The sequence below is a fragment of the Eucalyptus grandis genome, chromosome 10 (assembly GCF_016545825.1).
Source record: "Eucalyptus grandis isolate ANBG69807.140 chromosome 10, ASM1654582v1, whole genome shotgun sequence".
Lineage (NCBI taxonomy): Eukaryota > Viridiplantae > Streptophyta > Magnoliopsida > Myrtales > Myrtaceae > Eucalyptus > Eucalyptus grandis.
In genome coordinates this window covers 4,269,514-4,296,850 of record NC_052621.1, presented here as the reverse complement: position 1 = coordinate 4,296,850, position 27,337 = coordinate 4,269,514, and the positions used below count along the sequence as shown (strand labels likewise).

At 42.3% G+C, this 27,337-nt stretch overlaps 2 protein-coding genes across 4 annotated transcripts; both read left to right on the top strand.

The window, feature by feature from the left end:
- The first annotated feature begins 2,906 nt into the window (after positions 1–2,906).
- LOC104421277 lies at positions 2,907–4,786 on the top strand. 3 transcript variants are annotated; one of them, XM_010033174.3, is made up of 3 exons: positions 2,907–3,031; positions 4,233–4,404; positions 4,515–4,786. In XM_010033174.3, the coding sequence occupies exons 2-3, from the start codon at positions 4,234–4,236 to the stop codon at positions 4,560–4,562; spliced, it is 219 nt and encodes a 72-aa protein (XP_010031476.1). In that variant the 5' UTR covers positions 2,907–3,031; position 4,233; the 3' UTR covers positions 4,563–4,786. The 3 variants fall into 3 exon arrangements, with proteins under 3 accessions (XP_010031476.1, XP_039159130.1, XP_039159131.1); XM_039303196.1 differs by having other exon boundaries at positions 2,909–3,031; positions 4,230–4,404; XM_039303197.1 differs by having other exon boundaries at positions 2,915–3,031; positions 4,248–4,404.
- A 13,225-nt stretch (positions 4,787–18,011) lies between these two features.
- LOC104421275 (pleiotropic drug resistance protein 2) lies at positions 18,012–25,353 on the top strand. The gene is given in 19 exon segments (XM_010033171.3): positions 18,012–18,738; positions 19,306–19,394; positions 19,507–19,591; positions 19,695–19,985; positions 20,083–21,074; positions 21,210–21,370; positions 21,513–21,616; positions 21,711–21,873; positions 21,960–22,028; positions 22,147–22,289; positions 22,554–22,692; positions 22,695–22,885; positions 22,988–23,278; positions 23,378–23,461; positions 23,582–23,715; positions 23,818–24,045; positions 24,160–24,331; positions 24,431–24,685; positions 24,804–25,353. Coding segments are annotated over 19 exon segments (4,341 nt in total). The 5' UTR covers positions 18,012–18,258; the 3' UTR covers positions 25,074–25,353.
- Positions 25,354–27,337: the final 1,984 nt, after the last annotated feature.

The window sequence follows — 27,337 nt, the reverse complement described above, 5'->3', positions numbered from 1 at the left end:
AATAGAAATTCGTTTGATAACGACACAAAATTTCTACTCTAAAAATAGAAATTCGTTTGATAACGACACAAAATTTCTACTCTAAAAATAGAAATTCGTTTGATAACAACACAAAATTTCTTCCTTTTGGTGGCGGTCGGGCGGCGGCGGCGGGAATGGGGGCGGGCGAGTGGTGATCGACGGACGGTGGTCGGCGGCAACGGATGAAGGACTGATTGACGAACGATAAGAAAATTTGTTATTTCTCATTTCTATTCCGAAAATAGAGAAGTCGAAAATTTCTACTTCGATTTCTATTCCAAACCTATTTCGGAATGAAATCTATTCCGAAATAGAAAAATGGAATAAGTTTATCAAATAGATTTCTATTCCGAAACAAATCGGAATAGAAAAATTGTTTCGAACGGAAATTCTGATTTATCATGCACCCCTAAGTTTCCATCGTTGTATTGCATCTTTTTTTTTTTCATCTCCCTTGAAATGTGTCTGAATATTCTCTTGAATGATCCAACCACCTTACAAATCCGCCCGACACCTAAGAATGAAAAGCTACGCTAGTCTCAAACCTACATCCAATGCAACATAGTCGTAACACACAACTAAGAAAAAAACTAGAGACTAGTATCGCAATTTCGAAACATTCATGCTTTTGTTTAATGGTACGAAGGTTGGGATGGTCAACAAGCGCTAGTAACCCCACTAGACGTTAGCTTAGGGGTTTAATAATGACTAAGCAAGGCGTGAATCAAGACATAACTATCTTGGTCCAATGGTTTGAAATTGGCAAGCTAGTTTTTATAACCCAACTGAGATGTTGGTGTCACAAGCTATGGTGTTTCTTTACTTGTGCTAAAACTCGTGCTGAAATTAGTGCTACTCATAAAAATGTAAAGAGAAGCTCGTATATAGAAGTTTTGGACTTTTATAACTTGTAAGATGATATGGATAAGTGGAGAAGACCTATTTATACAAGAACGCCTTTTAATTACAACCATAGATTTTTTCTTAATCTATAATTGAATATTTCATTGCTCCATCTACCAAATATTTGCATTAATTACATAAAAAATCTTTAATTACAAGCTAGATTTCTTCTTAATCTAACGATGGAGATTCTATTGCCTCAATTACCAACTATCTGCACTAGTTACAAGAACACTCTAGAATAGTGCACACTTTCCGTATTCCCTCTAGAATATTCTATGGTATGCAAGAGGCCTTAAATCCTTAGAAACTTTAAAGCTCACCCAATGGGAGAATTACCAAAAAAGTCCTAAACCTATTGTAATTGTGCCAATTCAGTCCTAAACTTTTTTTTTTTGCCAATTTAGTCCTAAACCTTTTATAAATGTGCCAATTCAGTCATTCCGGCCAAAATTGGCCGGCCCGGAGCCGACGTGGACGCCGGGGAGACAAACGGCCTGGCCGGCGAACCAATTTTTAAATAATTTTTTAATTTTTTCGATTTTTTTAATTTTTTTTTTTTTTCGAATTTTTTTTTTTTTTTGATTTTTACCTCCTTCTTCCTCGGCCGGCGCCGCCGCCGGGCGAGGGCCGGCGAGGCTGACCTCGCCGCCACCGGCGAGGCTCGCCCCGCGGCCACCGGCGAAGGCGAGCCTCGCCCGGCCGACGGCGAGGGCCGCCGTCGCCCGGCCAGGCGAGGCTCGGCCTCGCCCGGCCATGGCGAGGCAAGCCTCGCCCGGATCTCGGTTACGGCCTTGCTAGTGGCCGGCGAGGCCGTCGCCGCGATCCGGCGAAGCTCGCCTCGCCATGGCCGGGCGAGGCCGAGCTCGCCTTGGCCGGGCGACGGCCGCCGCGTCGCCGTCGGGCGAGGCCCTCGCTTGCCACACGCGCGGCGAGCCTCGCCCGGCGACGCGAGGCCGCCGTCGCGGATCTGGCGAGGCTCGACCTCGCCATGGCCGGGCGAGGCCGAGCCTCGCCTTAATTTGGCCGGGCGACGGCGGCCTCGCCGTCGGCCGGGCGAGCTCGCCCGCCCCACCGCGAAGGCGAGCCTCGCCTTGGCGGGCGACGGCGGCCTCGCCGTCGGGGCGAGGCTCGCCTTCGCCGGTGGCGGCGGGGCGAGCCTCGCCAGGTGGCGGCGCCGCCCCCGACAGGAAGAAGAAGGAGGTAAAAAATAAAAATAAAAATTCGAAAAAAATTCGAAAAAATTAAAAATCGAAAATTATTAAAAATTGGTTCGCCGGCCACTGTCTCCTACGGCCCACGTCCACTCCTCCGGGCCAATTTTGGCCTAAGGACCGAATTGGCACATTTATAAAAGGTTTAAGACTAAATTGGCAAAAAAAAAGTTTAGGACCGACCCAAGACAATTGCAATGGTTTAGGACTTTTTTGTAATTCTCCCCTCACCCAATCATTTGGGTCATTTCCTCAATTCAATGGGCTCGAAAACCTTTGGATCATGATGTTACTATTTAGGAAATTTCTCCACACGAGATATATTACGGTTAAGTAATGCGAGATAGTTCACATAGAATTTCATTTGTAACATGAATTGAACTCGGGATCTCGCAAAAGATGAGTGACCTATTTATCATGAGGTTAAATATTAATAAACAAATGAAATAACCAATTCCCGGATGATAGGATAAATTACTATAATGTGATTAGGCGCATCATTAAAAAGTCAACGAGGGTCAGATGAATGCTATTACGTCGAGAAATATATTCAAAAGAAAATTTTCGAGAAATGCGATAGCATAATTGGCAATGAAACGCAGAAAGTTTGCAGCGCCGTTTCTAGTAATGGATTCGATTTGGGCCCAAGCACAAGAAAAGCGGAACCACCGAGAAACTCTTCACCGATCATCATCTGGGCCTAAGCCCGACCTGAGAGAGGGCTGCACGGGGGCCCAATCGGGTTCGGATCCTTCGCCCCCGCTCCCCGTTACCCTATGCCACGCCCGGCTTGACCTCCACCGAATCTCATCCCTCTCGTCTTCTCCATCTGCCATTTTCCTCTGAAGCGCCCCAAGACCATCTCTCAAGCCTCGAATTCCTCTCGACTTCACGTGAGTCTCTTCGCCTGATTTTCCGCGAAATTCATCTTGTCATGTCGAATGTTTTAGATCCTGGGTCGGCCTTGAAATTCAGTCGATGTCATTGTCTGCCAGGGTTGATTTTTCGGTGTCAGATGTGGTGGTCTCGGTAGTGTTTTTTGTTTTTTTTTTTTTGGTGGGTTTCTTTTTTGATTGGATATGGATGTTCTGTTCTGTCAGATGGGTGATTGAATAAGGTGGGATTTGTTCCCCCGCTGCGGTTTTACTTGCGGGACCTTGTTTGCGTTTCCTTTCCGCTTTGGGTTTACAGCGATTGATGTTCTCGTTTAATGTCTAGAAGAGGGTTTCGTGGGTATTTTTTGATGGAATTGGGATGATCCGAGCTCCGGCGGGAAGTTTTATCATGTGGATGCGTAGTTCTGCAATAGTCATACGAGCTCAACGAAATATTTCGTTTAATTTTGTCGAAGCTGATTTCGTAAAATTCAGTTAACGATGAAGAATGATGGGAATTAAGGGGTCTTGGGAAGGTATGCTTTTGGGTTCATCCGTGTGCGCACATGTTCGCTTGCGCACTGTCACTCGATTGCATGTACAGGGGAGGTTTTCTGCAATATTTACTAGGGGTTGTGGATTAAACCGTTAATTTGAGATGACAAGACTGCCGATCTTAATGTTAGACGGGAATTCGAATCTTAAGAGTGAAAAGCTTTGATTTTTTGTTGTGTGGTGATTCCTCTCTGGACCTCTCTTCCCTTAGTTGATATCTTGTTAGATGATGCTATGGAAGTGGGAGCTGCTTTACGCCTGGTCTGCGCTTACCCGTGTTTTTGTTGTACGGCTGTCAAGTTAGATGGGCCAAAATGCATGGTCTAAATCTGACTTCTGCGATGATCTGGTCATTTTGAAACTTTTAGTCCATAAATGGAGGCTGCAGATTCTAACTTGCTGACTTTTACACGGTAATGATTTTTCCCCACATGTTGTCTCCAATGTACATATACACTTGTTTGGGCTCCTTTCCTTTCTTGCTGTCATAGAAACGTGAAATGGTGTCGTCATTATCTTCAATCCTTCTAATTTCCCCTCCTTAAGTGGAGGTTGCATGGTTGAAGAGCTTTTGCTCTTGGCATGACCTTAGCACACTTTTTTTTCCCTCACCTTTCTTATGTTGTCGGGCTACAATTGATGTGTCGATATATATATGAAGCAGGATGACAGAAAGCAGGATGACAGAGGTGCCTTTTAGACCCCGGGAGAAGCTATTGGAGAAGCAGCAATATTTTCAGAACATTCACAGACATACTTATCTGAAGGGACGTATGGATAAGATTACCTCTGTGACAATTCCCATTGCACTGGCAGCTGCTTCGTTGTATATGATTGTAAGTCTCTTTCCCGAAGTTCATTCTCACTGGCCTTCATTCATGACGTCAGAGTTTCTGCTCCTCACGTGTACAGGTACTGAGATTCATATTCTTTGTTTTGTTTCCAGGGTCGCGGGATCTATAACATGTCCCATGGGATTGGGAAAAAGGAATGATTCTGCAATTTCTATTTGGAAGTGGAGTATGTGTTTGCCATTTGACGGGACAAATCCCTTAAACCTGGTTGTTTTGTTTTGAAGTACTGTGTCCTGGAATAATTTGCATAGATTCATTCCTTTCTGCAGGGATGGGACTGAGAATATTGTCCTGTAGTCTTCTTGTTGATTTGTTCTAAATGATACTCCCTTTTCCAGCTAATGATATAGCTTTTTTCAGTCTTCGCTTGTTTGCTGTCATGGATAGATTGTTGCATCAAGACATGATGGTCAAGCCCTTGATTGGCTTCAAAGGGATTTACTTATCCAGGTGAATGTGGATCCAAAGTTCTGTCCATATGGTCCTTCTTCAACTTGCCTTGTAGAAGTGATTGTTGCAAAAGAGGGATACCTATAGCCTTATGCCGACATAATGTTAGAGAAATTGTGGACAAATGAAATGAACGGTGCTGCACCTCTCAGGCTTTTGGATCTAGAGACTATATTTCACATTAGCTGTCCAATATGGATCCACCGATCCTTTGGTTATTTAGTGAAATGTTGAGCATTCACAACATTTTGCTTCAATATATGTAGGTACATGATCTAGATCATACGGTCTCGTTCTGCCATGAGGGAAATGTCCCAACTGGTACAGGGATGCTAGCTTGCTCACTCTTCTTTTACATTAAGAAGGAAAAGGGCGAGATACTTGAAAAGATCTTGCTTGCCCCGGGTACATTTGGGCCCAACTAACATGCCTCGTCTGATGACACGGGATCCATGCGGGTCCTGTCACCTGATCTAAGGGTGGATATGCAGTTAGTATGGCATCTTGCTCATTGCATCCGGGGCATGGAAATAAGTCTGGACTCACCTTTGATGGCGAGACTGGCACTTCAGCCTTAGCTTGAGTTTATCGGGTTTATGCAATACTTTTATACACATATGGGAAAGGGTCGTACAGAATGCAATGTTCTGATACTAGAGGGTAGGTTCCAGATGAATGGTGCACAAAACTTGATCGACAGATTCGACCCACTATTTCTCCCGAGTAGCAAGTTCTGCCAGATTGTTCTTTCTATTTCCATGATCCTGCATGGTGACTACATTGTGGGAAGTAGGGGTGAGCATGGTCCGGGCCACTTATTAACCCTAGAACCAACTCGTACAGTGTCGGTCCTCAATTTTTAGCACTGAGGATCGACCCTATTGAGCCTAGGACCAAGGATCGGACCAACCCAATGGGTTCGGTCCGGTTCCAAAGTCAACCTGGGACCGATCGATAATATTTTTCGTCTTATTTTTTTATACTCCATAAAAAAAAGCAAACCTACAAATTGAAATTATACATCCATCGACAATGCGGCATTGTACAACTAAACTATAAATACCAATACATATTTAGCAAATTTAAGATGATACAATAATAAAAATTTCGTACCTACTAACCGCTCATCGAGATATGGGACAAGATGGAAAGTTTTTGTAATCATTTATCTTTAATATTCATAACACTATATGCAAAAGCATTTTCCTACATTTGATCATGTAGAGTCCACTCAACCAAAAAATGAGATTCACATCACTTGACTAGCATTTGATCGAGTTTACTCAACCAAAAAATGAGCTTCATACCACTTGACTAGCAAATCACCGTAGTAACTGCAGTACTACTCTACTCTTCAAAAACTTCTACTTGAAAAGCAAAGTGCGGCTGAAATTTATTAGCAAAATACAATTAAACCATAAAAAGTTCAAAACACTTAATATAAACCATGAACATATAATTTCACATTTTGTTAATTCAGTTGAACTTCTAAACACCCGAAAAAAAAACAAATGACACATAATTAATACTCAACAAAAGTTTTAAACATCTCAATATAATATAATATAATATAATATATATTTTTACTTAGGTTTGAATATATAAAAGAATTATAAATAATTCTTACATTTTACCAAAAAAAAGAATTATAAATAATATAATATAATATATAGGGTTGGTCCAGGGGTTGGGCCGACCAAAAAAATTTTGATCGACCGACCAACTCCGCACGGTGTTGGTCTTGAAATTTCAAGACCAAGGACCGACCTGGTTCCTTTGAACCTGGACCAGACCGGCGGGGTTGGGCCTGGTCCAGTATCGGTTTAGGGTCAACCCTAGACCGCTGCTCACCCCTAGTGGGAAGGGAAAATGAATGCTTGGCGTGAAAGTCTCCAAATTGTAGGGATAGCTACCTTGATATTTCCATCGCCTTCTACTAGGGGTAAGCATAGTTCCAAGGTAGAACTTGGAATGTAAGAACCGAACCGATGGGAACTTGTAAGTTCCAGGTTTTAAGCGATGGGAGCTTGTAAGTTCCAGGTTTTAAGGTTTTAAGATGTGCATGATAAGTTCTAGGTTTCAAAAAATGAAGAGCTTGTTTTGGCATATAAGTTTGAGGTTCTTAGTTGGAGGAACTTGGAACCTGTAATCTAAAATCCGAACACATTTTAATGTTTTCCTTGGTTTATGTCTTCGTGCGATCTTGCGATATTCTATACTGTTTGATAATGAGTATAATTTAAAAGCACTAATTAGTGGTGCTCATTAAAAGTCTTTATTTTATTAATTTTCATATTTTCCGTGTGTTTTTATAATTAGTGAATTGTAACCGTAAGTGGTGTTTATGAAATGTTTTAATTCACTGTAATTGTTTAATTAATAATATATGTGAAACTTGCATAGACCCCATAACATAATAAGTTTCAGGTTCTAAGATATGTTGGATAGGTTTCAAGTTCAAAAAAATAAGGAACTTGTTACGATAGGCAGGTTCCAAATTTCAGATGGAATCTGTACAAAACTTGGAACCACTCCACTGGGTCGCTTAACTTTGATCAATCGTGATTTATCATCTATAATATGGATACTTGGCCAGAATGAGCAAACTTAGAAGATGTTCACTTGGTTTTTGGAGTCGTTTGAAGCTAGATAAATTCCATCTTAATTTTCGTGATGCATTTTGATGTCCACAGTTTCCTGACTTGGATTCACCACTTGTGAGGGTCGCTATGTTCTCTCTGGCCACTGCTGTTTCGTTATCAGATAACGTGGGATGTCCCCGCACCTTGAGGAAGAAGTGGGGTGCGTGCATTGTTGATGCAGGGGCTATGCTATACGCATTAATCGGGTGTATTGCGTCTCATCAAGCCGTCTGCTGGTATATTTCACATTTTCTCAGAGAATATGTCATCAACTGCGAGAGAATTCCGTTATTAGCCCTCGAGTTTTTGGGATTGTGGCAAAATTTACCCATGACTCTCTCAATTTTCAACATACGCCCCTCGACCTTTCGAAATTGGCGGCAATTTGCCTTCTAACATTGACTCCGGCCAAAATTTTCTCATATCTCTAATCACGTGAGTGCTAAGGGTGATTGGTTCTCGGTCCGGTTCGGTTCCAAGGTGGAATCGGGAACCAAATTAGGAGGATTGGTTTCCAAAAATCCGAATTAGGGATTGGATCGGTTGGTTCTAGGATAGGGAACTGGCTTGAACCATCGGTCTGGTTCAATCCAATGGAACCGATCACTTATTTTTGCCCGGTACTTTTTTGCCATTGCTTTTTTTCCTAATTGGAACTAGACCGAAATAGTGTTTAGTTCATATGTTACTAATTTTTTTAAGAAATAATAAAATAAAAAGTTTATTTAAACAGTCCGGTCCGATTCCCAGTTGGGCTGGAATGGGACCATCTAAATATCGATTTCACTTTTAGGAACCGGAAACCAAACCAATACTCCTGAAAACGGGACCAAATCGGCCGGTTCGGTCCGATCTAGGCGGTCCCCGCTTGGGGCAATCCATTTTGTACACCTCTAGTGAGTGCACATGTGGCCATTTACAAAGATAAACTAGTCTAGTAGGTGTATATGCGTAGGGACTGCTTAAAAATATATTTTAGAACCGCATATATCGATGTGCATTTGGCGTTGGCTCCTATAAAATTATTGGAACTTTAATCATATGCTCTCATATGTAATATATTTTCGAATTATTCTTCTACTTTTATCTGTATATCACATATGACGAATTTGATCTCCAAAATCACTCACGTGCTGTCACGGAGCTTTAAGCAAAACTTGGTCAGAGTTCAGAGGATGCAATGCAACTGATATCTAAAACTCAGCGGGCAAAATGGAAAAGTTCAAACGTCGGGGGGCAATTTGCAACGACCCTCAAAACTTAGGGGCCGATATATGATTTGCCTCGTGAAATGCTGGTATTTTTTGCATGTAACTCCTGCATTATATGATCTCTATGTTTAGAAAAATTCATCTGCAGCCCGAAACAGGGAGTCTTCAAAGGTGAAAGTTGCTGGTTCGTCCCTCGAGGGATTCGCGGAGAGAGCGATAGCTTGGGTATGCCGTGATCATTCCGGGAGAATGGTGGGCGGATTTGCAAGAACGAGGAAGGAGCAATCAGCAACTCAAGCCAAAGCACTTGCGCTTGGGGAAACCCTAGAATTCGCCTCTCCACAATCGGATGAACTTCAACTGGAAACATCACTTAGATCTGATATGGGCTTTGACTTCGGCAGATCACTTTAGATGGGATGGCACAGCGCTTATCAGTGAAGCCCAACAGAAGATAGCTCGTTTTCCTCGTATAGAATTGGCCCATTGCAATTAGCCCCATCAAAACTGGTGGATCAGGTTGACTTGAAAATAATTCAACCCATATTGATATATTTAACTCGTTTTGACTCATTTTTATATAATACAAATCTAGAGACTCATGTCCGACCTGACACATATTACTAAAACACTTTCATATTTAATCGAATCTAGAAAAATTTGTACCTAAGCAAGTTTGAGATAAAGTGAGGGTGAGAAAGATGTGGGTTGGGTTTAAATAAGTTATAGATCTATTTAATACTCATATTATTTTGGGTTTTACTATTCTAAACTTATTTATGACTCATTTACTGATTATAATTAATCCATGAAACAAACTCAATCAATCAAATATAAATTTAAAAATAAGTTTATAATCATTTTAACATGGCTAATTGCAATACGAAGGCTGACAAGATTGCCAATTGGGTCGCCGAGGCCCAAAGAAAAATGGGCTTGCCTATCAATGGGCTTTTTAAATCCTCCTAAAGCCCTTTAGGCTTTATTATGTTCCGAATGTTCTCCTGTGCATTCACGGAATTAGGGGTGTGCAAAATACCGGGATCCGCTGGGACCGCCGGAACCGGCGGGTCTTGAGGGAACCGGTCCGGTTCCCGGTTCCACAATGGGAACCGGTGGGTACCGGTCCGGTTCCCGGTTCCATGGGCGGATCCGCCCGCCCGCCCACCCGACCGGACCGAACCTTTTTAATATTAAAAATAAAAATTACTAAAAGAAACCCTACATCTCATCTCACTCTCTAGGGAACCTTTACCTTTGGTCAAAGAAAATTTAACCATCTATGGTTATTTGCAAGTAGGAAATGGGAGAAAGTTGCATTCCATCTGTTCATGTTTTTTTTTTTTATCTACGAGATACATTTATAATTACAATAAATGAATCTTTGTTCCACGTACTTAAATTTGATTTTTATTTCTTTGACTTGCTTTGATGTCACGTAATTGTTTTATGTTGAAAACCAAAAAAATTTCGCGTCAAAATCGGTTCCATGGATCCACTGGGAACCGGACCGGACCAGCGGTCCGGTTCTGGTGGATCCACGTAACAAATGGGTGGATCTTGGTTCCAATTTTTCGAACCGGTCCTGCGGGCGGTTCCGGTTCTATGTCGGGAACCGCCCGCCCGGACCATGCACACCCCTACACGGAATGAGTTAAGAGCCAATGTGAAACAAGCAGGTTGACGAACGAAAGCAATTTGACTTCCACTGGCCACCCCGCAACTTTTCCGCCTCTTGTTCCGCCTCGCCGAAAGCCGACGAGAAAGAGCAGGTTTGACGAATGAAAGCCATTCTTGACTAGGAGGCTCATCTTGACTGACTTTGGGGAATGAATGTAATGAATACTCAATTGGAATTCCTGGCTGTTTCTCTTTGTTTCCAGTTTTCAAGCTTGGTGAAAATATAATTTTCTGAATATTTATTGCATGAATAATTTATTCCCTGATGAAATAGCCGGTCCATACTTGAACATTGTTGCTGTCTGAGCATATACTGACTTGAGTGTTTTATCTCATGCATAGTATTGCACGCTCCTCTTTGCAGTCTGTGCCTTCCTTGTTCTCTCCTTACATTTGGGTGATAGAACCTTTACATTCTCATGGTACATGCTGCGGCTCGTCGGAGGATTCAAATCGGTCTGCACGATTCAGCACAGCCAAGCTAGAGTCCTCATCTTCAGTCTCCCATCTCTTCATGGAAATGCTTTTTGTCAATCTTAAACTTTCCTTTCAGCCTAAGGCTGTGCAATGACTTGGATTGCGGTCGAACTTATTATATCGTTCATAGGGAATGTAGCATTTTAAATGCTGGGGCGAAGAATTTCTAGACCAATATTTGTTTGTGGACGCAAAGTCAACATGCTTCTCATGTCGAAACCAGGATGAACTAGGCCAAAAGCAAAAGCATTGGGTTGAACTCGATCTCGAGATGGCTTTGATCCGCCAGTTTTTAGATGCTGATGACCATAGTTCAGATTCAGAAGAGAGAAAGGCTGCTGTACTTGGAATGGAGCATCTTCAATATGACAAAACTGGCGGTGCAATTACGCCCGCCTTCAAAGGCGAAAGGGCATGGCACGGGTTTTAAGCCTGCATTGATGGATCAATGCAGGTGGCCTCGGGTAGGGGGAAGCGGCTCTATCTAAATGAATGGAGAGTGATGAAGTGCTACGAGCAACTACAGAAGGTGAGGTTCGCAACTTCCCAACTAGTCAACCACGTGCTTCGACCAAATTTCAACCCGGAGTGTCAGGGAAAAGAGATGCGAATCGACCCGAGAGACCGGCATGAGTTCAATTTACTGCACTCGATCGGCTCCTTTGCCCATGGGGTGTAAGTTGCAGTACAACATCTGTCCGGCAATGACTCCGATCGATGTACATCGTTCGAAAGGGTTAAGTTGCACACACCGAACGCTATGTTCTCGCGTCATGGCAGTATGCCTAGGAGGCAGGAGAATGTTTAAGATACGGAGAATCTAGATCGATTTTTACATAAAAGGGGCTAACAGCTGACAGAAGAGGACACCGCCGATAAGGACCAAAGGAAGCCTTTCAAAGCGGACGTCGGCTTCATGTAGGCTGTAGCTCGCAATAATTGACATGTATTTTAAGCCTAGAGGACGCCACAATTGACATTCTTCCTTTCGCTTGGTATTTGACACTTGGGGGTGTAAGAGTGATGTTTTGCCATTCTACAGCTAAACGTTGCACCAGCAGCAGCCCTCCTTTGACTTCTAATATCGTCTAGAAAATGATCCGTTTGGAATTGTCGCCTACTGCCAAGCCGTTGCACTTGCACTACCGGCAGATTCGTCTCCTGCAATCCTAAACTAGCATCACCGATTTTGTGATCACAAGCATACAAAGGAGAAGGGCCACACATCTGAAACAAATCATGAAAATTCAATTCGTGAACGAAATAACGGTGGAGAAAATATCAATTTCAAAAGGTGGCAAAAAAGTCAAGGATCATTATCGATTCGAAGTTATTACAACGAACAAGTTGTCAAATTTTTTATTTTTTTTTCCGCTGGGATAATGATGCATGCTCATGTTGAATGCACACTTGATGTATATGTTACTCCACTAGGCATCGTCATCGGCATTCCATAAATTCAGATAGGGTTGGACACTTGAATTATTCCGCAGATTTTAAAGATATTTTCCCCCCTTTCTTCCTCCAATAAGGTTATCGTGATGTAATCTCGCCGTGAGCGAAATCATCAAATCACACAAAGTGCCGAAGAAAAGAGAGAGAAATCCATGCCGCCCCCCATTTTTTTCCAAAGTCGATGCAGCACAAGATCGGAAACAGCGTTCCACTTTGGGCTGCTGACTGGGTCAATGTGCTTCACTAATGTCCCCCATGGCGGGCTGCAAGAATTCATATACTAGTGAAAGGATATCTCTTCACATTCAATACGCTGGACCTAATAAAAAATTAGGTAAAGAAGTCCCTCCATTGTCAAGTCATACAAATTAATCAAAGATTCAGAACGGCACGAAGAAAACACCGGCAAACGATCAGCAGATTCTCATTCCAAGAAAGCCCCATCACTTGGGCTAATCCTTAATTGACTAAGAGCCTGTTTAGTAATTATTCTTTTTTATTTTTTATTTCTCGAAATAGAAAAAGAATAGAAATCAGTTTGGTAATATCGCTTAATTTTTCTATTTTCTAAAATAAAAATATAACTGGGGAATAAATTCGGAACTGAAATAATATAAAAAAAAAAAAAAATCTAATTCTTTATTTCTAAGAATAAAAATGAAAAAATTATTTTTGAACATAAATTGTTTTCTAAAACAAAAAGCTACTAAAAGCACCTTAAATTATCTTTATTGAGACTCTCTCTCTCTCTTAGGTCAAACAATTTAATCCTTTATTATTATTATTAGTACTAGCAGCAGCAGTAGCGGCAGCAGCGAAGGATGAGGGATCATATGTCACGGAAAGAAAATGGCGTGGAAGGAGAGACTGAGTCCCGCGGTCTGACCTTCTCGACCGGGCCACATGAGTTTCGGTCGGAATTAATTTAATGGTCGGGACTATTTTTATTATTATGGGACCGTCGGTCGTCGTTCCTGTTTTGTCTAGTGGCTCGCGGAAAGCAAGGGCGAACCTTCTTGGCCGACTGGAAAAGATGCTAGAGACCGAGATTATTATTATTATTATAATCGACCATCATGACGAATCAAAACAAAAAGCCCCCATTCTGGCATGTTCTCCACGATGTTAAAATGAGTAGCTTCCTTCGTTCGGGAAGAATAATAAAAGTGCACCAGTACCATACCGTCTGCCCAACTGTGGTCCCTTTTGACCAATTCAGAGGCACCAAAGGCTATCATCGTTGGCATCCAAAGGGCAGAATTTATTCGGGCAGCGGGACCCACGAGACTTTAGAAGGCGTAAAAAATAGTTTGATTCGTCTAATCATATTGAATCTCGTTTGTCACGTTAGTTAAGTCATGTGTTCAACATGCAAAATTGCTTTTATTTAATTATTAATTTATTTTTAGTACCGGTGTGTTGTCCATTGGGGTCGTATTGGCGAGCATGGGGAGGGTTCAAGGCCATAAAATAGTAGCACCTCGTGCTTTTCTGTTCTAGGGGTAGGAGCCAAGTACATTTCACCATGCCTTTTTACGAGCAAGTGAGGTCGTTGAGGGTTGACTCGACCTGACACTTGGAGCTATCATAGATCGCGGGCACCGCCGATTCTCATCGTCTCTTCTTTCTTTCCCTTGATGAGTGAGTCGGAATTATCCAATCACGGCTCTCCATTCCCCCTCCACATCACATCCCCATAACAAGTGTTCAGGTCAACCTCTAGAGAAAATCCTATCTAGCGTCCTCAGAGCACTAGCCGATCGTCCATAGCGGAGAAATATTTCACCACCTTCGACGCACTGGCCACGCACATCACGAGAAAAATGGCACCTTGAAAACGACAAAATTCCTCCATGTAAATGCTCAATAAGTCCCTCTACGATGGGCACTCATTAATGAAACTCATAAAATATTAACGAGTGTCCTTAAGGCACTCGCAAATCATTCTTAATAAATAAATATTGTTCCATCTTCGATGTACTTGTGAGCACGACACAAGAAAAATACTAGATTTTGAAATTGACAAAAGTCCTTTGCAAGTGCCTCTACGGTAGGCACCTGTTGACAGAATTTACATTTTGCACATGACCCCTTTTCGGGCTAATTTCCCTTTTATAACTAAACCTTGACAATTTTTATTAAATATCCACGAACCATTTCTTTTGTATTCCACGCAAATAGGAAAAATTACCAACACAGTTCTAAATCTATTGCAACTTTTCCAGTTCAGTTCTACTTTTTTTTTTTTTTTTAATTCAGTTCTAAATCTTTTGTATTTGTGTTAATTTAGTCCATCCGATTAATTTTGGTTAGCTGACACTAATGTGGATGTTAGTCGGTGCCAACTGTCAGCGTCAACCGTCTAGCGAACATTGACGTATCAATTTTTAAAATTTTTCCTCTCTCTCTCTCTCTCTCTCTATATTTCCTCTTTTCTTGTTCTTCAGGCTGGTCGTTACCAGCTAGAGACTAGGGCCGACGAGCTCGACTTGTCAACCATTGGGGAGGCTCGCCCTTGCCGGTACTTGTGAGGGTGAGCATCGGCCACCCTAGGCGAGGACTTTCCGTCACAGGCAAGGGCAAGCGGCATTGGCTGAGGCTCACCTAGCCTAGATCTCGTGAGGGCAAGGGTGAGCCTCGGCCACCCTTGGTGAGGACTTGTTGTCACAAGGAAGGGTCGTCAGGTGAAGTCGAGCTCTCCTAGCCCTCGCACTTGCCATCGTGATATTGGGCGAGGTCAATCTTGCCTAGCGACTTGCCGAGGGAAGAAAAGAGAATTTTTTTTTAAATAAAAAATAAAAAAAAATAAAAAAAAAAACTATTAGTGTGGGTTGGACGGTTGGTGTAATTGGATAGATGGATTGAATAAACACAAGTATAAAAGATTTATGATTGAATTGATAAAAATAAAGGTTCATGAATGAACTGAAAAATTGCAATATATTTAGGACTATTTTAGTAATTTTGTTTACGTGCATACATGAGAAAAATGAGATACCCTTAGTAAATATACTTACTAAATTACGGATTGCCCTCGGACCCAAATTAGAATTCGCGGGCACAGTCATTGATTGGTTCCCAACTAAAAAGGTCTTAGACATATGTACGAAACTCAGGAAAATGAGCCAAAAGAGAGGACATAGATGAAGATCAGAGACCCACGTCACGTCCGTGTCGGCATCGTCCGTTCATCAAGTGGGACGATGGTCTGCATGCATGCAATTCGACAGATCTTTTCACTAAATTTAACCACTGCCCTTAACCACTGGAAGAAGCAAAGAATGATCCCCCGCAATCATTCGATTTTTCAGTCAACTTCGCGATGGAAACGCCACGCCCGGAGAAGGCGTAATTTTCGTAGCAGATCAGCTGGTCGAGCTTCCAGAATCCGTTGAAAGTCGAAGCCTTCCAGATGGCGTGTTCATTCCTCCTTTCCACATTTTCTTAGCACCATTCGGCATTCACACAGTCACATCGTGGATTTTTATGTTCAAATTTCCATTAAAGAAAGACAGCCATACTTTTGGATGCACCGCATTCTTCGTGTCGTGTTCTAATTAGTACAATGAATTCAATATATTTTTTTGCATCGTACAATGAATTCAATATATTTTTTTTCGCGTCGTATGTTTAATAAGCATCTAATGAGACTCTTTTATATATATGTATATATATTTTTTTGGTGACCGATGATCTGCCGGTATTTTTCAATTGAGACTCTTATATTAAAAGACTAATATCATGAAAAATCTCTAGTTAATACATTTATGTCAACCACTGGGGGTTCGCCCCAGTGGCCATGCTTTCAACTTGGAAGGGGGAGATAGAGGGTTCAAATTCTCACATTCTCAGGAGGGATTGGGGTGGAGCAGATTTCATTTCAGGAGTGGGTTTCAACTCCCATGCTCTGTAAGGAGGCATGGCAAAATAGCCCCAAAAAGTCATTTGGCATCTTCCCTCATGATTCACATGTTCTTTTTTTTTTTGATACCAGGGAATCCCGTACAGTCGGCAGTCGGCGAGTAAATCCTGAAGTGACGCTAGCGGAGGACCCACCATCCCGACGTCACACATAAGACACCAAATGCTTCCACTAGGTTTCGAACCCCTCACCTTTAAGCAAGGATTAACAGAACTCTTATTCAACGGAGCCACCACGGCCGGTGGTGCGATTCGCATGTTCTTTGTCATCGAATTTAAACACAAGGATGGGTCTTTTCATCTCTTGTTTGTTCGTGCCCGCTGGAGACTTTTGTGCACAATCAGATATCCTTGTCTTGTGTTATTGATGTTGACAATTGCGGACTTTTCAAGGATATTGAACTCCGAATGGATAACATGAAACTTTCCTCGCGAGACTTGCATACGAGACTGATATAAGTCTTCCGTAAGATGGTGGTTGTCCTTTAATTTTATTTTTAATATAAAAAAACCCACCTTAAGTTTAATCTCGGTGCACCCCTTTTTTTAAACTATACCTATGATGCTCGACCAAAAAAAGAAAAAAAAAACTATATCCATGATAGTTGTGCATAAAAGTAGCTCCAATTTGCACACACATTACTCCAATTATCAACTTAATAAGCCAGTCGAGTTCGTTAAGATTCCAAATCATGAGAAAACAACATCTTGGATATTACCCTAACAATTCATTTTATTATTATTATTATTATTATGAGGGGATATTAAGATCGCCGTGACATGAGGAGATATCTGAAGATAACATTTATGAGCAATGATCATATGTAAAAAGAAAGAAAGAGAGAGAGTCCATTTAACGGCATACTCTGCCTATATTCTTGGAATATGCCGCTCCAATTCCATGGGAAATGATAAAGGTCATTGCTGTAAAAAATAAATTAAAAAGCTAGAAAGGGATTGAAATCATGAGGGGGACATTTCCTCTATTGTCAAGGTTGGAAATCCGGACCACGAGCCTCGCCAATAATTTTTAAAAATAGAGATAATAAGTTGAAATTTTGGCAACGAATCGTTAGGAGAAATTTCAATTTCTTTGTTATTATTATTTTTGTATTTTTTCAAAAGGATTAGGGGGAAATTAACCCGTCCATCATTATTAGGCTCTTTAGAGTCCAGGGAGGCAACTAGTGTAGTTTTCAAGGTAGTCATCCAATCAGGAACGGACGGCACCACAGTAGGCCCATCTGGACTCGGTAATCCCACGCGCGCCGAACCGCGCGTGCAAGCGACGCTCTCTTTTGTCCTCCGTCCGAGGCTTCCATTCTCGGTCAGCAAAATACAGCACTGGACCGTTGTCCTCGATCCCACGCCTCCCCCTAACAAATATTGCCCGGAACAAAGAACACGCGATTCCCCCCGCTCACGATCTCATACGATTGCGCTCGCTCGATGTCGTCCGCAGGATCGGACTTCACCTCGACACGTCAAACCCCGTTGCCCCCAATCCGACGGCCAGGAGATTTCCTTCTGGAACGGCGCCGGGTGGGGCGCGGGGCACCGGATCCGGGGGCGTTGAATCTTCAACGCCCCTCGCCAAAAAAAAAAAAAAAAAAAAAAAGTTAGTTCAAAAGCCGCGGGAAGGACTCGCTGTCTCATTTTGACCGACGACCAACGCTCATTGCGCATTCACTTTCCTGCCCGGAATGAATCTTCATCTTCTTCTTCAACTCTTTTCTATATATAAAGATCCTGCGGATCGATCTCCTCAAAGTATCTCTCTCTTCTCTCTCTCTCTTTCTCATCCTCTGTCTGCTCCATGTTTTGTAATAAGCACACGCACAGAGAAGAAAAAGAAGTGTGCTTCTGCTTCACCAAGTGCATATTGGATTCATTCTTTGGCTCTTCAAGTTCCTGCTCGAACTCCGGTCCAAGAACTTCTCTGAGGAGTATTCCAGTCGGGTTTTGAGGGTGATCCGGACAGACAGGAGGCGGGTTTGGCAATGGCGGCGGCATTGGTCGGGGACGACCTCATGCGGCAGACGAGCAGCCGCCGGAGCTGGCGGTCGGCCAGCGTGAGGGAGATGTTTAACGCGCCGGACGTGTTCCAGCGGAGTGTCCGGCAGGTGGCGGACGACGAGGAGGAGCTCCGGTGGGCCGCCATAGAGCGGCTGCCGACCTACGACCGGCTGCGGAAGGGGATACTGACCCAGGTGCGGAGCAACGGGAGGGTGGTGCAAGACGAGGTCGACGTGACGAACCTCGGGACGCAAGACAAGAAGGTCCTGATGGAGAGCATACTCAAGGTGGTGGAGGAGGACAACGAGAAGTTCCTGAGGAGGCTGCGGGACAGGACCGACCGGGTCGGTATTGAGGTCCCGAAGATCGAAGTGAGGTTCCAGAACCTGTGCATTGAAGGGGACGCTTATGTGGGGACGAGGGCACTACCGACTCTGCTCAACGCTACCTTGAATGCTATTGAGGTTGGTTTTCATGAGAATTTTTTTACTTTCTCTGATGTTTCTTTTTCACGAGTGTTGTTTAGTGAAGTATCAGTGGCAAACTCAACAGGGTTGTAGTTAGTCAGCCAAGATTGGTTAGGTGACTAGATCAGGAAGAGGTATTTGGTCACGTCTGGGTTTTAATTGTCTTACAGACTCTAGGAGAAAGAAATTCTTGCCAGTTTCTTATATGTGGCTGCGATGCTGCCTTTGACAATATTGAGTAGGCAGGTTCAGCGGGCATGAGATGGCGGAAGATATAACATTTGATTGCAAATATGCAGGCAAAAAGCGGACCTTTTATTGAAATGGTGCGTCTTTGTTGCTTAAGTAATTAGAAAAAAGGATAGCTGATGTTATGGGAAGCTGAAAGAGGTAGAGAAGAGCTAACCCAACCCAAAAGCGGTTCAAATGTTGAAACACAGAGATTGACAAATCAATCAGTTCGTTTCTTTTCATGTCTTCAGAGAAACGGCAGTGTCTGATTCATTCGACGAGGTGAATTTAACATTTTCTATGCATCCTCAATAACATTATTTATGACAACAGGGAGCTATTGGCATGATCGGACTCTCTCCATCGAAGAAGAGAGTGGTAAAGATACTTCAAGATGTAAGCGGCGTAATCAAACCATCAAGGTAAATTCATGGATCCTCAATTTGAAGATCCTAGACTCACTGCTTACATAAACAAGTGCAGTTTTAAGCGATTAATTTGGGAGCTTATAAACATGAAATTATTCATTTTCAGGTTGACCTTGCTTCTTGGACCTCCTGGCTCTGGAAAAACAACACTGCTACAAGCACTTGCCGGAAAGCCTGATGATGATCTCAGGGTTAGTGATGCATTTTGACCTATCTGTATGCCTTTACTTGCTTGCTCTCTTCAGGTTCTCTAGTTCTTAGCGTGAACTAATTCGTTCTATTACAACTATACAGATAACTGGAAAAATCACCTACTGCGGCCATGAATTCAGTGAATTCGTTCCTCAAAGGACCTGCGCTTACATTAGCCAGCACGATCTTCACCATGGCGAGATGACGGTCCGTGAGACACTAGACTTTTCGGGCCGTTGCTTGGGAGTCGGAACTAGGTATGAGATGTTGGCAGAGCTGTCGAGAAGAGAGCGAGAGGCAGGGATCAAGCCGGACCCCGAAATTGATGCTTTCATGAAGGCCACTGCCATTACTGGCCAAGAAACCAGTTTGATGGCGGACTATGTTCTCAAGGTTGGTTTGCAGAATTTGTCCATTCAATTCTGCTTCAAATTTGACGTTTCACTGTATAAGCTTGTGAGTTAGGCTAAGTCTCTGATGTCTGTGGCAGATCCTCGGATTAGATATTTGCGCTGATATCATGGTTGGAGACGACATGAGGAGGGGTATCTCTGGTGGACAAAAAAAACGTGTCACCACTGGTGAGATGTTGGTTGGACCGGCGAAGGCATTCTTCATGGATGAGATATCGACAGGGCTGGATAGTTCCACAACTTTTCAGATTGTGAAGTTCATGAGGCAGATGGTCCATATCATGGATGTGACCATGGTCATCTCCCTCTTGCAGCCAGCTCCCGAGACTTACGAGCTCTTCGATGACATAGTCTTACTCTCGGAGGGCCAGATCGTCTACCAAGGGTCACGAGAGAACGTTCTGGAGTTCTTTGAGTACGTGGGCTTCAAATGCCCGGAAAGAAAGGGGGTTGCTGACTTTCTGCAGGAAGTGACTTCCAAGAACGACCAAGAGCAATACTGGTACAGGAAGGACCAACCTTATAGATACATCTCGGTGCCTGAATTCGTGAAGGCTTTCAATAGCTTCCATGTCGGTCAGCGCCTTATCGAAGAGCTCAGAGTCCCTTATGACAAAAGCAGGGCACACCCTGCTGCTCTGGTGAAGGAAAAGTATGGAATTTCTAACTGGGAGCTCTTCAAAGCTTGCTTTGCCAGGGAATGGCTGCTGATGAAGCGCAGCTCTTTCGTGTATATCTTCAAGACCACTCAGATCACGATCATGGGCTTCATTGCGTTCACCGTGTTCTTCAGAACAGAAATGAAGACCGGTGAAATAGCAGACGGGGCAAAATTTTGGGGAGCTCTATTTTACAGTCTTCTGAACGTCATGTTTAATGGGATGACAGAGCTTGCGATGACAGTGTTCAGGCTTCCGGTGTTCTTCAAGCAGAGAGATTTCTTGTTTTACCCTGCCTGGGCTTTCGCGTTGCCCATTTGGGTTCTCAGAATTCCCGTCTCACTGGTTGAATCTGGAATTTGGATCATCCTCACTTACTACACCATTGGGTTCGCCCCGTCTCCTGTTAGGTAAGACCACTTTTTCTGCTCTCTCATAAGTTGGCCCTTCCTGTTTTGGTTTATAAGCTACTAACACTAGTGCGACGAAAATAGTCTCTGGTGAGTCCTCTTGCTGACAAATCTTGGTGATTTCTACTTGTGCAGGTTTTTCAAGCAATTCTTGGCTTTCTTTGGAGTGAATCAGATGGCTCTCTCTCTCTTCCGTTTCATAGCGGCTGTGGGAAGAACACAAGTGGTCGCCAACACACTCGGGACCTTCACATTGCTGCTGGTATTCATCCTCGGTGGTTTCATTGTCGCCAAAGGTTAGAAATGTTCTCTTTTTGGGGCTTGGCATTGTCATTCTAAACAATTGCTGATGACGGCATTGGGATATTTCATGTTTCACGCTCACAGATTGTTTTTGGTGATAAGCTTCTAAAAATTAATGTGTGCAATGGTGGACAGATGACATTTCAAAAGGGATGATCTGGGGTTACTATGTTTCTCCCATGATGTATGGGCAAAATGCCATTGCTATCAATGAGTTCCTGTCTGATAGATGGAACAAGGTAAGTTATGTACAAGGCTTAGGATATGATGGAACTTCAAAAGTCTTCTGAAGATTTCAGGATACATGGAAATTAACTTCTTTTGATGTCACAGTCTACACCCATCGGCACCTCTGAACCCACAGTTGGGAAGGCCCTTCTAGCGCAAAGAGGCCTTTACAACACCGAGAGCTGGTATTGGATCAGTGTCATGGCGCTTTTCGCGTTCTCTGTTGTTTTCAACATTCTCTTCACTGCTGCATTGACATTCTTAAATCGTAAGTAGATGCTCTGGTCTGGTTTTCTTTTCTTTAAGTAAAATGAAAACTACGTACTGAATTATTGCTTTCCGACTGTATCTCAGCTCTTGGTGATAATAAAGCAATACTCGCGGATGATGATTCCAAGAAGAGGAGACAATCTAGATCAGAAGGTATGTAATTGTTGTAGTTAGCACTGTCGATTGGATTTATAGAAAAAGAGAAATCTGGGATGTGCCGCAAAAAGTATCACGTGTAGATGCTTATATAAGACTGGTATTTTATGGACAGGTACTCCCATGCAAGTAAGAAATGCCCGAGCAAACGACGGTATTGTCAGTGAAAGCACCCAGGCTAGGAGAGGAATGGTTCTGCCTTTCCAGCCCCTTTCACTTGCCTTCAACCATGTCAATTACTATGTGGATATGCCCGCGGTAAGTCCATTCCTTCCTAACATAAGACTCCTCAAGTTCGGTGCAGCAATGAAATGACACGAGCATGGCCTAACACAACGACAGTTCTTTCGTAATTTCACATAAAACTATCAATAGAAACAAGTAACTTGTCAGAAAGCAAAAGGCTGGGGAAGTTCTGGTCGTTAAAGTATTTGTTTGAGACATATTTCTCAGAATACAAACTGTAAAATACCTCCACCCAACGTAGATTCAGAAATAAATGTCTGTTTTGTTGTGCTTCAGGAAATGAAGACTCAAGGGGTTGAGGAAAGCCGACTACAACTCCTAAGAGATGTCAGTGGAGCTTTCAGGCCGGGCGTTTTGACTGCATTGGTTGGAGTCAGTGGAGCCGGAAAGACGACACTGATGGATGTGTTAGCAGGAAGAAAACTGGCGGATACATTGAGGGAAGCATAACTGTTTCCGGTTATCCCAAGAACCAAGCGACTTTTGCTCGAGTGAGCGGTTACTGTGAGCAGAATGACATTCACTCGCCATACGTCACCGTTTACGAGTCTCTCATATACTCAGCTTGGCTTCGTCTCGCTAAGGACGTAAATAAGGAAACCAGGAAGGCACGTAGCTAAGATACTATCTTCTTCATTCATTTCTCCTTCAAGCAAGTAAATGGACCTGGTGGAAATTGTGACTCAACGTGAGTTTTCATGGTTTTGCAGATGTTTGTTGAGCAAGTCATGGATTTAGTTGAGCTTCATCCCTTGAGGAATGCTCTAGTTGGGCTTCCGGGAGTTGACGGACTCTCGACCGAGCAGAGGAAGAGGCTCACGATAGCCGTTGAGTTGGTTGCTAATCCCTCGATTATTTTCATGGATGAGCCCACATCAGGTCTCGATGCCAGAGCAGCTGCAATCGTCATGCGTACTGTGAGAAACACCGTGGATACTGGGCGTACTGTTGTGTGTACAATTCACCAACCGAGTATAGACATTTTTGAGGCTTTTGATGAGGTACGGTTAGGATAATTTAACTCCATGTTCTTTTCATATTTTTTTCATGATTATCTCTTCTAGATATCCCTGAGCTGAAGATGTGTGTTCTCGTTGCAGCTTCTCCTGATGAAAAGAGGAGGGCAAGTCATCTATGTAGGGCCTCTGGGTGAACGGTCTCACAAGCTCGTCGAATATTTCGAGGTGCTTGTCTTATAACTTCAATTAAAAAAACCCGCATGACTGAAAAATCCATGACTACACCTACCGACGAGGCTATGTGGTTTGACTGAATAGAGTTTAATGTCGGAAAACCAATTGCAGGCTGTTCCCGGTGTCCCCAAGATCAAAGAAGGCTACAATCCTGCAACATGGATGTTGGATGTCAGTGCTACTTCAGTCGAAGCCCAACTGGAAGTTGACTTTGCAGAAATCTATGCCAATTCCGACCTCTATAGGTGAGATACGCGCACTCTTTGTAATTTCTTTGAATTCCAATCATGAATGTGCACTGAACTGGGCGCCTCATTCCCCCGTTTTTTTTTTTTTTCCCTTTTCAGGAGTAACCAGGAGCTCATCAAAGACCTGAGCAGTCCACAACCTGGTTCAAAAGACCTTTACTTCCCCACCCAATACTCCCAGGGCTTCCTGACTCAATGCCATGCTTGCTTCTGCAAACAGAACTGGTCCTACTGGAGGAACTCCCGTTTTAACGCCATTCGGTTCTTCATGACAGTTGTCATTGGTCTTATGTTTGGCTTCATTTTCTGGAACAAAGGAGGCAAAATGTAAGCACAAATTATTGCGTTTGAAAGATCATTCTCTTTTTTCGAAGGTCAAGCTGCTGCTATTACCTTAAAGTGTTTGCTAAAATGATGTTTCTGTTCCTTTTATCCTGATAGATATAAACAACAAGATTTGATCAATCTACTCGGTGCCACCTATGCTGCTGTTCTCTTCCTTGGAGCCACTAATGCTGCATCAGTCCAATCTGTTGTGGCAATCGAAAGAACCGTCTTCTACCGTGAACGAGCAGCTGGGATGTACTCGGAGTTGCCTTATGCATTTGCTCAGGTATTATTCTCTGTCCATTTCCAATAATTAGAATCTCATTCATTTCATGACAATTGTATTTTCTTGTTCTGTCATTGATTGGTGTGCTTTGTGTATCAGGTGGCTATCGAAACAATCTATGTGGCAATTCAGACAGTTATTTATTCCCTCATTCTCTACTCGATGATCGGTTTTGAGTGGAAGCTCGGCAAGGTCTTGTACTTCTACTACTTCATATTCATGTGCTATACCTACTTCTCGATGTACGGCATGATGGTTGTCGCGCTCACTCCCGGCCACCAGATCGCTGCCATCGTAATGTCGTTCTTCCTCAACTTCTGGAACTTGTTTTCGGGCTTCCTCATTCCCCGACCTGTGAGTCACCTTACCTCGGTCCTCTTTTGTAAACATGTCTTCGTTCATTTCTCACTGAGAGCATCATCCTCCTTTGTAAACATGTCATATTAATGCTAATAATGCCCTATTATTGCAGCTGATCCCTGTGTGGTGGAGATGGTACTACTGGTGCTCGCCCGTCGCTTGGACCATCTATGGCATTTTCACATCCCAAGTCGGCGACAAGAAGGATGGTATAGAACTAGATGTAGGGGGTACACCGGCAATAGATGTATTCCTGAAGGAGAGCCTGGGATTCGATTACGACTTCCTCGTGCCCGTGGCTTTGGCCCATATTGGTTGGGTCTTGGGCTTTTTCTTCATCTTCGCCTACGGCATCAAGTTCCTGAACTTCCAGAGGAGATGAGAAACTACATCTTGTTTCGAAGAAGTAGAATTTTTGAGCTTTTTACTAGTAGGACTGCTGACTGTATAGCAATATGGTCAAATACATATGGAGATGAGCAGAAAACTGTCCCTCCTCTTTTTCTTCCCAGCACAATTCTTTTTGCCTCTGTAATTTTGCTTGGCTTGAATCCCCATTTTTTTTTTCTGTACTATTGTGGTAATGTATAGCTGTTTTTGCCTTGGAAATCTGCTGTTGTACCATTATATAAGAGATGATGGAAAATAAAATCCTTTTACTTCATAACTACATTTCTGCTACTCTTTATCTCTTTTTCCACTTTGATACCATGCAAATTCGCGGAACATTTCTGGAAGATTGAATCGTTACAATCCAAGTAAACATTACGCGAGAAAGACAACACCAGTTCTCACCCATAAAAACTAATCATCACCTTCTACACCAGCCAAACAAGATCAAAAGGAGGATTAAAATCTTTTAATGAACGAATAACACTGGGAGAATCAAAAGAAGGATTAAAATCTTTTAATGAACGAATAACACTGGTTTCTTCTCCAGATCCTCCGTCTCTATTCCTGTCGCGACCTATTTTTCGGGTGCACACCTAAAACTAGGTTAATGGATTACTAAGTTTTTTTAAATTTAGCTCAGGCTCTCCTAAGCCCATACCAAATCGCGACTTAAGGTTCAATTATTTAACATGCAAATGATTAATATATAGGAGTTGTCACTAATCAGTTTACGGTAAGTCGATTAGACACCTAAGTAAAATAATGGGAGAATTATTTTACTTCTACGAACCAGAGACTAAGGGTACGGGGACTTGGTTATACTAGATCTCTCTAATGCTCTTTCGGTACCATTTCTTTTTAATCTTCAAAAATGTTTTTTGCAGGCAGCTGATTTATTTTAACCTAAATTACTATCATACAAAAAGTGATCACACGGATGCTCAAACATTCAATAAATAAATTGCATCACACAAAGCAAACAATTTTTTGGGTTTTCTTGAAAATTAGAATTCTTTTATGAAATTGCATTTTTTAACATAATGACTTAATCTTTTATTAATATGCAAAGTCTAATTAAATAGGCCTATTATGAAAACTAATTAACATGCACCTCATGACCTAATTTCGCTAATGAACAAATTCTGATTAAATGATTATATTATGCAAACTAGCTAACATGCACCTAGTATTTTTTTTTATTTATTTATTGAAATTCAGAATTTATGAAAACTCTAATTAATCTCTATAAAAAGGGATAATTTTCTAATTTATTCTAGGGATTAATTTGACTTAAACCCTATCCTATCTTAGAAAACTATTTTTTTTTTTTTTTTTTGGAAAAATGAGATAATTAAAATGTGCAAACATTATCTAAAACCCTAAAAAAAATTATTTAGGTTCAACCCTAACTTATTTCTAAAAAATGCAATCCTAAAAATGTAATCCTAAGAAAATTCTAATTTACTAAACTTACATGTCTGATTTAATAAACCTATATGCTCATGAAGAATTTTGATTTTTTTGATTTTTTGATTTTTTTTAAATAAGTAATTATTAAATAAATATTAAATCTAAACTATCAACAAAATAAATGATTAAAATAAACGAAAAATAACTTGTTGTTGTCAAATTAACGATTATCTTAATCCTAATTATCACGACAAAGAGATCAAAATAATTAAAAATCTGATTCGAAATCTTACGGATCAAATTAATAATTATAATAATTTAACAATTAAAATTCTACCAAAAAGCCCAAAAATTAATATAATTAAAAAAATAATCCGATGTCTCTCGGATTAAATTAATAATTACAATAATTCTGGACAAAATCCCTGCGGATAATGCCTACAATATTTATTGACATCAAATATTACAACTTAACTAAATAAACTAAAAAAGAACAAAACAATGAGATAAAATGAAATAAAATATATAAAATAAAAGAAAAAAAAATTTAAACTGCCTAAGGGGGGCTCAAGGAAGACTGTAGCGTCGACGGGGAAGCGGATCGCAAGTGGAGGCGGTGCGGTGGCACGGCGTCAGCGAGGTCAAGAGCAGCGGGCTTCGGTCGCCAGGCGAGCAGGGGCAGGGGCGACGTTCAGCGGCAGCGGAGGCGCTCGGGTGCTCGCGGCTGTGGAGACACCGTCGTCGGAATTCAAGGGCGTTCGGTTTCACTAGTGCAGGTGCAGTAGAGGTGGCGCGGCGACTGAGTGGGGCTCGGACGGAGGTACAGGCGGAGGCGAGCGACGT

Excerpts from the sequence above, each read along its gene's own strand:
- LOC104421277 (XM_010033174.3), top strand. The coding sequence starts at position 4,234 with ATGACAGAAAGCAGGATGACAGAGGTGCCTTTTAGACCCCGGGAGAAG. Across the intron at positions 4,405-4,514 it reads CTGCTTCGTTGTATATGATT|GGTCGCGGGATCTATAACAT; the intron begins GTAAGTCTCTTT and ends TTTTGTTTCCAG.